We start from the raw sequence: 13,881 nt of genomic DNA on the forward strand, positions 1-13,881 counted from the left end.
GGATGGGGAACATGAGCAGGCAATTAGAAGGCAGGGGAAGAAACCAGCAATTTGGGGGAAGGAACTGGGAATGATTGGGCAAGGAGACTGGGAAAGGGAAGAGATTAGTTGGGGAAGGCAATCATTTACTGGACAAAGAGACTGGGATTAGAAGCCTGAAGAGTGGAGACTGGGACTGACTAGGTTAGGAGAATGGGACAGTGATGGGGCCAATGGTGGGGTAGAGACAGAACTAGGACAGGGGTAGGTTTTAGGGGACAGGGCAGAAGGTGTGAAGCTTTGGGGGGAAGGGGCAGAAGAGACTATGCCCATTAGAATACACTCCCCTCCAGAGCTTACAATGGAATCCAAAGTCCCTGAGTCTCACCATTCCCCTGCTGCCAGCAGATACCTGTGAAACCCACTGGCAAATGTCCCATCCCCCTCTAGTGCTGGTCCAAATAGAGGCTAACCTGCTACTGTTACTAATTACTCTCTCCATTCTAATGACAGAGGTCTATGCAGTAGAGCTAAAGGTTCTAATCCTGTTAATGACTCATGTGCATGTCAATGTGATGCCATACAATGGATTTTTTTGTTTGCTTTTTTTAAAAAAACAAAGGAAATAATAATTAATGAGCAGATATTCAATATTTTGCTGTCTCCTTGTTCAGTGTGTGGCCCCAGGCCTTCTTTACTGCTCACTGTTCAAACCCTGCTCTGTAGACAGAATCATTAATTTCCTCATAGGTTTTTCTGTGGTGCTCATCACTATAGTATCTGAGAGTTTTTCACAATGAATTTACTTTCAGCAAAGAAACAGAGTAAAGTCAAAAGTGTTCACTAACTGGCTGTCCAATTTGAGACACCTAGAACCTGATTTTTAGAGTTTTTAGCATCATAGAGGACTTCATATGTTCAAAGCACAGCTCCCATTGATTTCAGTTGCAGCTGTGAGTGCTCAGTACTTCTGCAAATCAGACCAAGAGTCTAAAATCAAGCATCCATAAAATGAGAAACACACAATTAGTTGACCACCTTTTGAAAAGCATGGTTTAAGTGACGTGACCAGCATCATGGAGGAACTCTGGCAGAAGAAGGGATTGAATCCAGTTCTCCAGAGCAACTTTCAGCTGTCTTATCCCTGAGACCATCCTTTCCTTTCCTGCAATCCACTACATACCTTCTAGGTCCTGTAACAAATAAGGGAGGGCTCCTACAGATGAGTCTCCTTCACTACACAAGGTGCTTGAGTTTGTAACCTTAATATTCCTCTAACATAGTTTTTTGGCATGTAATCTTAATAAACACAGCTACTACTGTTATTGGTCCCATAATTATCCCTCAGCAATCTTTTGACTTTTGAAGGAACCCCAGTTGGGGAGATGTTTCTGTGCGGATCAGCTGAATCCTCATAGATAAGGCTGTACCAAATTCATGGTCCATTTTCATCAATTTCATGGTCATAGGAATTTTAAAATAGTAAATTTCATGATTTCAGCTATTTAAATCTGAAATTTCAAGGTGTGTGTGTGTGGGGGGGGACGGGGGTCACAAGATTATTGTAGGGGGGTTGCGGTACTGCTACTCTTACTTCTGTGCTGCTGCTGGTGGCGGTGCTGCATTCAGAACTGGGCAGCTGGAGAGCGGCGGCTGCTGGTCAGGAGCCCAGTTCTGAAGGCAGAGCTGCTACCAGCAGCAGCGCAGAATTAAGGATGGCGTGGTATGGTATTGCCACTCTTACTTCTGTGCTGCTGCCTGCAGAGTTGGGCTCTCAGTCAGCAACTGCCATTCTCCGGCTGCCCAGCTCTGAAGGCAGCAGCACAGAAGTAAGAGTGGCATGGTATGGCATTGCTACCCTTACTCCTGCACTGCTGCTGGCAGGGCACTGCCTTTAGAGCTGAGCGCCCAGCCAACAGGCACCGCTCTCCGGCCACCCAGCTCTGAAGGCAGCGCTGAAGTAAAGGATGGCAATACCTTGCGTCTCCCCCCCTTAAAAATAACCGTGCAACCCCCCCGAAACTCCTTTTTGGGTCAGGACCCCCAATTTGATAGATTTCACGGGGGAGACCAGCATTTATGTAGTATAGGGTAACAACATACAAAAGACCAGATTTCATGGTCCATGATGCGTTTTTCATGGCCGTGAATTTGGTAGGGCTGTACTCATTGGGCTGTTTAAAAACTATTATAAAACTGATGACTTTACATAGGTCATTCTGTTTAAAAAGTTGAAATTAAAATAATACTGTGGTGGAGATTTGACAACAGTAAAAGGGTTATGATTAATATTAAGGACACTCAACTCCCTTACACTCCTGATAATCCCAAACCTAGATATTTTCATTTTATGCCTTTCCATTCCATGCAGAACGTAGGGCCTTCACCAGAGCCTTCCATCTTTGCCAGTCTCCTGCAGCAGTCTTCGCTTCTTTCCATGTCATTTTGATAGCTTTCAGTTCTGCTTCTGTGGTGTGTTTCCATGTTATCCTTGGTCTAGGTTGCCACCTCTTGCCCTGAGGGTTCCTGTCCAATGCCTGCCTGTCATGATATTTTGGGTCTTTCCATGTGTAGCCTAGCCATTTCCATTTTTGTTCCATAATATCCTGTTCTATTGGCTTCTGTTTCATTATTCTCCAGAGTTTTTCACCTTTTTGTTTTGGCCATCTGAGACTGAGGATTTGTCTAAGGCAGTTTTTCATGAAAATTTGTAATTTAGATTCCAAGTTTTTAGCACCATATAGTAAGACCAACTTTACAGTGATGTTAAATATTCAAAGTTTAGTTTGAAGGACAAAATTTCTGTTTCTCCAGATTGGCTTTAGAGTTACAAAAGCATGGCTGGCGTTTGCTATTCTGGTTTTAATGTCTCTGTTCCACCTGTTGTACTTACAATGCTGCCAAGATATGTGACATGTCAGTCCTAGAAAGTATTATTGATGTTTCTTGTGTTGATTCTCATAATTTTAGTTTTCTTGGTGTTTGTCAACCCTACTAATTGTGCATAAATCTGGAGATCATTTGTGGTGGCTTACATGTCTCTGAGGGCATGGGATAGCAAGCTGATATCATCTGCAAAGTCAAGGTGCTCTAACTTTTATGTGAAAGTCCATTGTATGACCCTTGGTTATTCTGTGGTCTCTCTCATTACTAGTCCACTACTAGTAAAAAGATCATAAGACATCGTTTGTCTGATGCCTATAGGAACCACAACCCAGAATATCCAAAATATAGCAGCTTCATTTGCTGCATGAGGTCTGCTTAAATTCTGAATATGAGCAAAGCTAACATGGTTTTTCCTGCCCAACCGCATGAAGCATTATAACTTTAATTCAGATTCTAGGAAGAGGAGTCCTTGTTCAGACAGTACTGTAGAACATGTGAGTTATGATGGGTGAAGCAGAGAAGACTCTCCTGTCTCCTGGAGTTCTCTCTTTGGGATATCACTTATATTAATTGGCCAACTTCTGATAGTCTGAGGATTCTCATTGAGGCCTTACTTGTTTTTACACCTTTTGTTTTTTGGAAGTATCTTTCCTCCCTGAAGTATGTTAACAACATAAAAGTAACATGAACTTTGTGGCATAGGCTCTCTTTCTTGCTCTGCTAATTGCAGTGCTAATTGATCGGCTTTTCATTTGGATACCTCACTCAAGCTACTTATGCTCAGGCGTGAAACTGCTGTGCAGATGGCATCTTTGAGAATGAATACCTATCACACTGTATATTGGAAGATCACCTCAGAGGTTTCTCTCCTCTTCATCAGTTGGAGATGTTCTTCTTTTAAGGGATTCTTTATCTTGCTTTTGTCCATATAAGAAGACTTTTCTTACTGTCTGAGCAAAAAGTACATTTTAAAGTGTAACTATAATGTGCATGAAGCAAGAACTCCACATTTACCAAATGACTAAAGGTTCAAGTAGGCAGGGGTTGAGTTTTATGGGCAGAGCTTGAAAAAGTACTGCTAGGTTTTTTTCATCCACTTTGTTCCAGTTGAGAAGGATGAAATCCTCAATCTTGAGAAGCTGCTTTGTGGGACTTGACTCTTCAAGGAGCACATAAAACCTAAATGCTTGATGCCATATGTATTTTCTGTGCTGCTGTTTTCTGTATTGTCTGGACAATTGAAGCAGACTTTGGTATCGCATTTCACCTCTTAACCTTCAAGGCTGTTCATAGCTTCCCCATCTATGCACTATAACTTTGAAGATGGTTAGGCATGGACACATCTGTGCCTTTCTTGAGTCAAGAAAGTTGCAAAGTTGGAGACCATGACATCCAAGAACTCTGGGATATGAGCTCCCTGTCCCCATCAGCTGTACCAGCTACAGTTCCCTTTTGGGCTTCCTATGTAGATTTAGCTGAGAATGGAGACATTCTGCTTATCCATCCTTGATAGATTGGCCATGATCTATGTGTGACCCTTCATATCTCCAGCTGGAGAACATGCAGAGGTCAATGTTATGTCTTTGGTCTCCAACACAGATACCAGCTAACACAAGTAGTCCTTCTTTGTTACTTAGTGGTAATTTTGATATACAAAGGCACATCAGAGGAGGATTTTTGAGTTTGTATGCCTTCAAAGGCTTTGTCTGAATTATTGTTAAAAGGACAAATGGAAGAAATGCTCTTACCTGTCCCTGCAATGCAATGTCTATTTCTGGATTATTGTTCTTTATTCATCACAAGACTAGTTCTGTATCGTTCCTTATTCACCATATCACATTTTAAGTTAAAAGTTTGAGTCTTCTGTCTTGGAGAAGGCTTATTATTCAGTATTTGCCTATTATGAATAAGGTGCTTCTCTTGGGAGACTCTTGAACCTTGCCAAGATGTTGTAGCCCAAGACAGGTACTTTCCAAGTGATTACTCAGACTCTGGAAGATTGTGCCAAATACATAAATAAGAGTTGACTGTCTCACCTGCCTCTCTTTGATTCAGTTGTCTGCAGCTAATATGAAGCTAAAAGACACTTTATTCTCCTTGTAAATTTTTTTTTGGAAAAGTGAATTTACAGGACTGCAAAGCATTCCTTACATCTCTGTCCAGTTCTTAGTAATAAGGCTGTACATAGGTATTTCCATTATGGTGAAACAAAATGCTCTTGGTTCAAGAGCTTCTGCCAGAAGCCTATAGGCAAAACTACAAAAGCATTAAAAAAGCAAAGCTCAGTCATTCCTCACACTGAATGCTGATCTGAGGGAGTGTTATTTGATTCAGTAACAACTGTCTCTGCTTTGGAACTTGAGTCTCTCACCAATAGTTTTTGGCTTGGCGTTCTATCACGTCAGGCAAAATGCCAGAGGATGCCATGAGCAACTAGAGAACTGGAGTGGGCACTCTCTCAGCTTTTATCTGAAGGGATAGGGATGTTAAAACTGTTGTAGTTAACATTCAGCTCTGCTCAATCAGATTAAAAATCCCTTCCCCTCTCAATTGCTCAGGTTTTAATTATATATTCCCTTTGCCTCTGGCAGTTGGACACAAGAGCTTCTTTCCCATAAAGAAACGGTAGTGCTCTTCTCCCATCCAAGTTTTTGCTTAGTGATCTTGAATTTCCTTCTCCATGAGTTTCATTAACAGTGTTTTAAGGGAATGGGATCCTACACAGACTCTAAATTTTGTGTACTCTCAGCTTCTACAATGAAAGCAAAAAGCATAAGAATTTTTTCTTTCAAGCCTGTTTCTTGAACTCTTTGGACCATAGATAGCACAGTGTATTGACATGCTACAAAGAATTGGCAGTGTCTTGTCTTAAAGCCCATTGAACTAGTCCTCTAAAGCAGTGGTTCTCAAACTTGGGCCACCACTTGTTCAGAGAAAGCCCCTGGCAGGTCGGGCCGGTTTGTTTACCTGCTGCATCCGCACGTTCGGCCGATCGCAGCTCCCACTGGCCTGAATTCTTTACGCAAACTAGTCATTGGAGTCAGGAATTTGAAGGGAAAACCTTACTAGTAATTGCTGTTCTCAGAAAAGATTTAAAAATGACCATAACAGATCTGCATCTGCTCTCTACCCCCTACTTATCTACCTCTGGGCAGTGAGGTAAGGGGAACATGCCTTCTTTATGGAGGTGCTCTGTATGGTGGGGTATGCAACTCTGTTGTTGTTGTTGTTGTAGTAGTAGTATTTGCACTGCTGTATACTGTTACATTGCTGTGTTGATTACTGTCTGATTTTTATTATTAAACTAGGGCTTTTCTTCTAGTTATTACAGGAGCTGTGCACAGTGTTTAATGTAGACTTGCCCTGCCGTGTGAAGTCCTCCCAGCTGGGAATTATCAGCAATAAACAGACGCACACCAGCGCCATTGTGAAGCCGCAGTCTAGCTCTTGCTCATACATCTGCCAGCACTGCCTTGTCCACCTTGGAGACATTGGTGAGTGTTTGGAGCAAGGAAAGATGAGATGCTCTGTATCGCGTAAACTTGGAAAGGAATCTGTGCAACCTGTGCTGCTGTTAGGCCAACCTTGAACTGCTGCCTGTAGACTGAACAGTTCGAAGAGGTTGAAAGGTCTGAAATGTAATGCTGTGGTGTTAGAGACCTTGAAAGACTGTGATGCAAGAAGGCAGTGATATTATGAAGAGTAGCTTTCTAATGATTTGCTTAGACTTGTGTTTTCATCTAGAGGAGCTCTGTTTGCTGCAGAGTCAGACAGTGAAAAGTAGAAACCTGTTAAATTGCAAGAGCTATTACAAGAATTTGTGTTGCAACAAGATGGCACGTTTAACAGGCATTCATATCAGAGAGAGCCTATGTTAAACAGTCTTTCCTACAAAGAACATGGTAAGAAGTCTAACTTTCATAAGCCTGGCTGTTTTATTTTGCATCCAGGTACACTTAAGTTCAACAGGTTTATTCCATTTATAATTTTATTGTGGTGCTTTACATATTTTGATTATATGATCCACACTAGATTAAACGTTTTGTAGAAAGGGTTATTTTAAAAGGCAACCTGCAACTACTTTAAAATAACCTAGCATTAGGTCTAGGTATTGAATGCTCCTAGTGTCAAGAGGTATGAGGAGCATTCACAACTTTTTGTGTAATGTGTCTGGCACAGTGTATTTGAGGGTATTGAATAAGAGCTGGTGATCTGTGACTTTTGGACCTGAAAGAGGAGTGGGAAAGGGAGGGCAACGAAAAGTGTATTGATGTTCCTTGTACTATTATGGGTATTCAGTATGTAATTCTACTGTTTGTTTTAAAGTATTTGCAAGACATTTATGGGTCTCCTCAAATAAATTGTATGTACTTGTAATCTGCAGGACCACATACTTTGAAATGTTGAGGAGAGTTTATCCCTCTGAGCAGCAAGACAAACTGCTGTCTAAACTTGCCTTTCTTTCCTTTTTTAGCTCGCTACAGGAATCAGACCAGCCAGGCAGAGTCCTACTATAGACATGCAGCTCAGCTTGTTCCCTCCAATGGTGAGTCTGAGATGCCTCTATTCTGCTGAGTTTACTATCCCAAATCAGTATTTAAGGCATTTGCTTTTTTCTCCATAGAAAATGGAGAAATAGTTTAAGATCTTGACTATTAAAAAAAATAAAATACCAGCAACAAGTTACAGTAGAACCTTGATAATTCACACTTCACTAATCTGCATGCACCATAGTTCACATACAATCTGTTTTCATTTCTCAAAGGTTTAATAGCAAAGTATTATAGTGAGGTCTCATAGTTACAGAACATGCTACACTACATTTATGCATTTTGTATGAAGTATTATTAAACCTATACTGCACTTGTCAAATGAACAAGCATTTTTTGCTTTCTTTAATTGTTTACTTACTAATAAATAAAATTCAGTAATTCACAGTGGGTCTCCAAGTTACTCATACAAGTTTGAGGTGGTTCTGTAGTTCAGCCTTCTGACTCTATTTTCCTCCTAATCTCTCTCCTTATGCAGGTGCAGTGATCTAGTAGTGAATAGAACTAATTAAACTACAATGAATAGAATACAAATTCCCATGTGCTGCAGGTTGCTCTGTAGCAAAAATGCAAACTACTTTTATGAGCCACACCCACCGGACTCAGTTACTGCAGTAGTCATCTAAAACTGACTTTTAAATCTTTGGAGCTGTCTTTTTTGTCCTGTGTATTTTAAATTGTACTACATCAGTAACTTCTAATAGATTCTGATTGGTATGTTAGAGGCAAAACTTTGCCTGGCCTTGACTGTACCTTCCTGCTTAGACAAAGTTTTTTATTAAGTCATTTACATCTGTTTTTACATTTAATGGATTTGTGAAAATTTGAACCATGAGTTCTGTAGCTTGTGAATTATAGCAGTGCTGAGATGGGGTGAGTAACTAGTTCAGCAAATTAATTTGAATCTGATCTATATAAAGGATATATATACTTTAAATGGAAGCTTGCTGTCCTTATAGCCAAAATTTAGATTGAAATAAAGATTCTTTCCTAGAGCAAATAGAGGGAAAAGCTTTGTTACAGTTGAAGAAAAGATCACTTCACTCCATGAGAAATTGTCATCCTCTTCTCCCCTAGGTCAGCCTTACAATCAATTGGCTATTTTAGCTTCCTCCAAAGGAGACCACCTGACCACAATTTTCTACTACTGCAGAAGCATTGCTGTGAAGTTCCCTTTCCCAGCTGCCTCCACTAATCTACAAAAAGCACTTTCTAAAGCACTGGAAAGGTGAGGCTGATCTGTTCTAGGGAGTGAGTAGTTACTCATATCTAACACTCCCTTTGACTCTGTCCTGGCAAGTGTTCACTCCCTTATTTGGTGTGTTTGTGTGTATACCCACCACGGATAAGCATTCATAATACCAAATGTGCACACAGGAGTAGGAGATCACTGACCCCCGTTCCAGCCACATCCGCCTTATATATGTATTGAGAGGGAGGTACCTGTATCTGAGATACTCTCGGGTGGGAGCACTATTGGAGGCAAGTGCACTATATCAAGTACCAACACATCTCTTGGGTAGGGGCAGCCAATAGTGGAAACTACCTCTTCTCTCTCACACCCCTGTCCTTTCTCTGAGAAGGGGGTGCAGCTATTAGCATTGTTTCTGCCTGGAAGATCCTTTGTCTATGCAGCTATGTCTAGTTACAAAGACTGAAGCCAACTATTTCTCTCAAACTGCAGTCGGGATGAGGTGAAGACTCGATGGGGTGTGTCTGACTTCATCAAGGCGTTTATTAAGTTCCATGGCCATGTGTATCTGAGTAAGGGCTTGGAGAAGCTGAGCCCTCTTCGAGAGAGGCTGGAGGAACAGTTCAAGGTTAGTGCCACAAAAAATTCCTAATTTTTCACTTTGGAAATCTAACATCTATAAAGGAATCTAGTCTTTCACTGATGTAAAAGGCTGGGAAAACATGTTCCTTTAAGAAAACTGACAAAAGTATTTCTGACCAGAGGGTAAGTGTTTTGCATACTGAAATAGAACATGATATGCATGAGTAGGGCCCTACCAAATTCCATTCTGGTCTATTTTGGTTAATTTCATGGTCATAGGATTTTTAAAATCGTAAATTTCATGATTTCACCTATTAAAATCTGAAATTTCATGGTGTTGTAGCTGTAGAGGTCCTGACCCAAAAGGGAGTTGCAGGGGGGTTGCAAAGTTATTGTGGGGGGGGGGGGGGGTGTTGCGGTACTGCTGCACTTACTTCTGCGTTGCTGGCGGTGGCGCTGCTTTCGGAGCTGGGCAGCTGCTGGCCGGGAGCCTAGCTCTGAAGTATGGTATGGTATTGCCACCCTTTACTTCTGCACTGCTACCTGCAGAGCTGGGCCCTCAGTCAGCAGCCGCCACTCGCTGGCCATACAGCTTTGAAGGCAGCAACGCAGAAGTAAGGTTGGCAATACCGCAACCTCTCTAAAATAACCCTGTGACCTCCCTGCAACTCCCTTTTGGGTCAGGACCTCCAATTTGAGACACGCTAGTCTCCCCCTTGAAATCTTTATAGTACAGGGTAAAAGCACACAAGACCAGATTTCACTGGGGGAGACCAGATTTCACAGTCCGTAACACATTTTTCATGGCTGTGAATTTGGTAGGGCCCTACACATGAGGTGGTAATAGTCAGCAGTCTGCAAAGATTTGGTGGTGATGCTGATAATGGTCAGCCTTACTCACCTACACAGACAGCATGATTTTTTTCTCCAGTTTAACATTGCTTACCCAAATGTGTTCTTCTGTTGCGGAGACAAAAGGTTAATTAAAATTAATTAAACGTTTTAAACATTTGCTGCATTCTGAGCTTGGAGTGCCACATTTGATTCTCTGCTTCTTGAACCGGATGATCGCAAGAGATTTTGTGAAAAGCAATTTCTCCCAACTCCTACCGTTTCGTCTGAGAGGAGTCTTCTTTAAATTCTTTAGTAAACTCTGAACGAAGAGCTTCCTTCTTTGATTTCCTACATTTACTCTTTAGTAGTAGTTAAGAATGTTTTAACCCTGCTCAAGCTGCCTGCCTCTCCTGCTGGCAAAGTTTACACTTGAAAGCAGTGTTTTGAAAGCCTTCAGTTCCGTGCATGGAGTGGAACCATTCAGAACTGAGATGTCTCCTCTGCAAAGTAAGAGTAACCAGTAATTAAGCACATAGCTCATAAGTTTAAAACTGCTACATTCTCTAATTTAAATAGATGAGCTTTTTTATTTTTACTCCAGACAATGTGACTTAGCTAGATAAAATTTAAAACCACAACAAACCTTCCCACTGCCCCTCCAACTGTTCATCACTGGTTCTTTTCCTAATTTTAGCCATTTTATAAATGATACTTTCCAGAATGCTTATTAGTAATTATGTACAGTGCTCAGGCATATGGAAGGCTCTGCGGTCCAAGGTGTGCAAGAACTAATTACACCCTGACTTTGTGCACTACATTGTGCTGTATATATAAGCAACATGTTCTGAAACATGGCATTTGCTACACTGAGCTGAATAATTTTAGCTTCCTCCTCCCCATGATATAAGAAAATCATTTCATCTAGCTGGGTTGTGAAGTGAAGCATGAAATCGTAGATACCTATGGCTGGGAAGGACCTTTAGATGTCAAGTCCGGCACCCTACAATGAGGCAGCACCAAGTAAACCTAGACCATCCCTGGCAGGTGTTTGTCCAACCTGTTCTTAAAAACCTCCAATGAGTCCACAACCTCCCTTGGAAGCCTATTCTAGAGCTTGACTGTCCTTATAGTTTTTTCCTAATATCTAACCTAAATCTCCTTTGCTGCAGATTAAGCCGATTACTACTTGTCCTACTTTCACTGCACTTGGAGAACAATCGATCACTGTCCTTTTTATAACTGCCCTTAATATATTTGAAGACTATCAGGTTTTCCTCAGTCTATTTTTCTGAAGACTAAAAAGCCCAGTCTTTTTAACATTTCCTCATATGTCAGGTTTTTTAAACCTTTTATCATTTTTGTTCCTCTCTTCTGGACTCTCTCCAGTTTGTCCTCATCTTTCCTAAAGTATGGCACCTATAATTGGCCAGTACTCCAGCTTAGGGCCCCACCTGTGCCAAGCAGAGTGGGACAATTACCTCCTGTGTCATAGATATGACATTCCTGGTAATACGCCCCAGAATTATATTAGCTTTTTTCGCAACTGCATTACAGTGTCGACTCGTATTCAATTTGTGATCCAATGTAACCTCGAGATCCTCTTCAGGATTACTAGCCAGTTATTCCCCATTTTGTAGTGGTGCATTTGATTTTTTTTTTCTTTGCACTTGTTTTTAATGAATTTCATCTTGTTGATTTCAGACTAATTCCCCAATTTGTCAAGGTAGTTTTGAATTCTAATCCTGTCCTCCTTGCAACCCTCTCAGCTTGGTGTCACCCACAAATTTTATAAGAATACTTTCCATTCCTTTATCCAAGTCATTAATGAAAATATTGAATAGTATCGGACCCAGGACTGACCACTGTGGGACCCACTAGATACATTCTTCCACTTTGACAGCGAACTATTGATAACTACTCTTTGGTTATGGTCTTTCAACCAGTTGTGCAACCACTGTATAGTAATTGTATGTAGACTTCTTTCCCTAGTTTGCTTATGAGAATGTCCTGGTGGACTGTCAAAAGCTTTACTAAAATTAAGATATATCATATCTACTGCTTTCCCCTATCTGCTGGGCCAGTTAGGCTTGACTGGTCTATAATTCCCCAGGTCCTCTTATTGTTCCCCTTTTTAAAGATAGGTACTATGTTTGGCCTTCAGTACTCTGGAACCTCACCCATCCTTCGTGAGCTCTCAAAGATAATTGCTAATGGTTCTGAGATTGCTTCAGCTAGTTCTTTCAATACCCTAGGATGAATTTCATCAGGCCCTGCTGAATATATCTAACTTAATTTGTTCGTTCCCTGTGTTGGCTTGCATTCCTTTCTCCTTGTTAATATTAACTGCATTGAGTATCTGGTCATGATTAACCTTTTTAGTGAAGACTGAAGCAAAATGGGCATTTAACAGCTCAGCCTTCTGGATGTCAGGAAACCGATGAATTACAATGAGCTATATTTTCAGAAATATTTTCAGCTGTACGGTACTGTGTGGTTGGTCATGCTGCTAAACTCGAAGCTCTCTTTACATCCAAAATTATAGGGTTAGGACTGTTCAACAAGACCAGCAGTCTCATTACGCTTCTGACTCCAGTTGTAGAATCTAGGGTGCTATATGCTCTTAGGCAAAAAACAAAACTGGGCATGGGGCTCAGAAAAGTCATTTTTCCACTTAGGCAACTAACTTTAGCTCATTATGTGATTTTTGTTGTTGTTGTCGTCTAAATTGATTGTGGTGCTAGATTGGATATCAGTCCTTATCACAGTGCATCAGAAAGGTTTAAAGTTAGTCTTCATCTGCCAAAGAATGGCAGGTGTCTAGTGTTACTGTACTTTGTGAAGCAAGATAATTTTTGTAAACATCATGTGCGATTTTCATCACTATTAATAGTTCTGTCCCATGGGATTAAATATGGAAACACTCATAATGCATAACCATACATCATGGTTGATTTACCTGATTTATCTGTAAAAATCTTAATCATGACACTACATTTGCTGCTGTTTCATTTTTTGAAAGGGAGAAAGATTAGCTGGTATGTTTCTGTGCAGTTTGCATAGTCACACATTTTAATGTAATGACTCTATTGCATGTTACATTTAAACTACATGGAGTGGGCCAGTCCCCCACAGTACATTCCATGTTATGTGTACAGGTGTTGAGGTCTAGCAAAGTCTGTCAGACTTAACTGAGCCCTTCCTGTGCAGTCTTAAGTGTATGTTTGCGTTGGAGGGATAATTTGCTATTAGGAATTATCTAATAGCACTTGAAAAACATTTAGGATGAGTGCCTACTCCCCAATGGCTGAACCATTGCTAATGCAGTACAATAGTAACCACAAATCTGAAATGTCAGTCAACTAACCCTTTCAAATGCATTCTTTCTGGGTTACAGTACACACACTTGTATATATTTCTTTGTTACAGAGGTTGTTATTCCAAAAAGCCTTCAACTCTCAGCAGTTAGTTCATATTACTGTCATCAACCTGTTTCAACTGCATCATCTGCGAGATTTTAGCAATGAAACTGAACAGCATAGTTACAGCCAGGATGAGCAGCTCTGCTGGACACAGCTACTTGCCCTCTTCAGTAAGTACTGAGACTCCACATTTTTTTTTGTTCTTTGCTTCCTTATAGTATACATTTAAAATGGATTGTGTTCTCCCCACCACCCCCCATTCAGTTTTCTGTTTTTTTCCCTTTGATTCACTTGTAAGGAGATACTTACCTATTTGTCCTACTGAATCTACCACCTCTCTTCAGTTGTCAACAGAGCCTTTTTAGGAAAAACAATTCAAAAAGCTAATGGCTGAACTTTGTGGTAAGAAGTAGTACATTGAAAATAAGATATTATGATC

General features: G+C 40.8%; 1 protein-coding gene across 3 annotated transcripts in view; it reads left to right on the forward strand.

Moving 5' to 3' along the window:
* The window catches only part of LOC112113455 (protein SMG7), a 103,476-nt gene that overhangs the window by 50,208 nt on the left and 39,387 nt on the right, over nucleotides 1-13,881 (forward strand). For all 3 annotated transcript variants that reach the window (XM_024209743.3, XM_024209745.3, XM_024209744.2), the window contains exons 5-9: nucleotides 6,188-6,359; nucleotides 7,340-7,411; nucleotides 8,493-8,643; nucleotides 9,100-9,235; nucleotides 13,450-13,612. In XM_024209743.3, coding sequence (XP_024065511.1) covers nucleotides 6,188-6,359; nucleotides 7,340-7,411; nucleotides 8,493-8,643; nucleotides 9,100-9,235; nucleotides 13,450-13,612 — 694 coding nt within the window. The remainder of the gene's footprint in view (nucleotides 1-6,187; nucleotides 6,360-7,339; nucleotides 7,412-8,492; nucleotides 8,644-9,099; nucleotides 9,236-13,449; nucleotides 13,613-13,881) is intronic.

The sequence above is a fragment of the Terrapene carolina genome, unplaced genomic scaffold (assembly GCF_002925995.2).
Source record: "Terrapene carolina triunguis isolate 2854851 unplaced genomic scaffold, T_m_triunguis-2.0 Scaffold211, whole genome shotgun sequence".
Taxonomy (NCBI): Eukaryota; Metazoa; Chordata; order Testudines; family Emydidae; genus Terrapene; species Terrapene triunguis.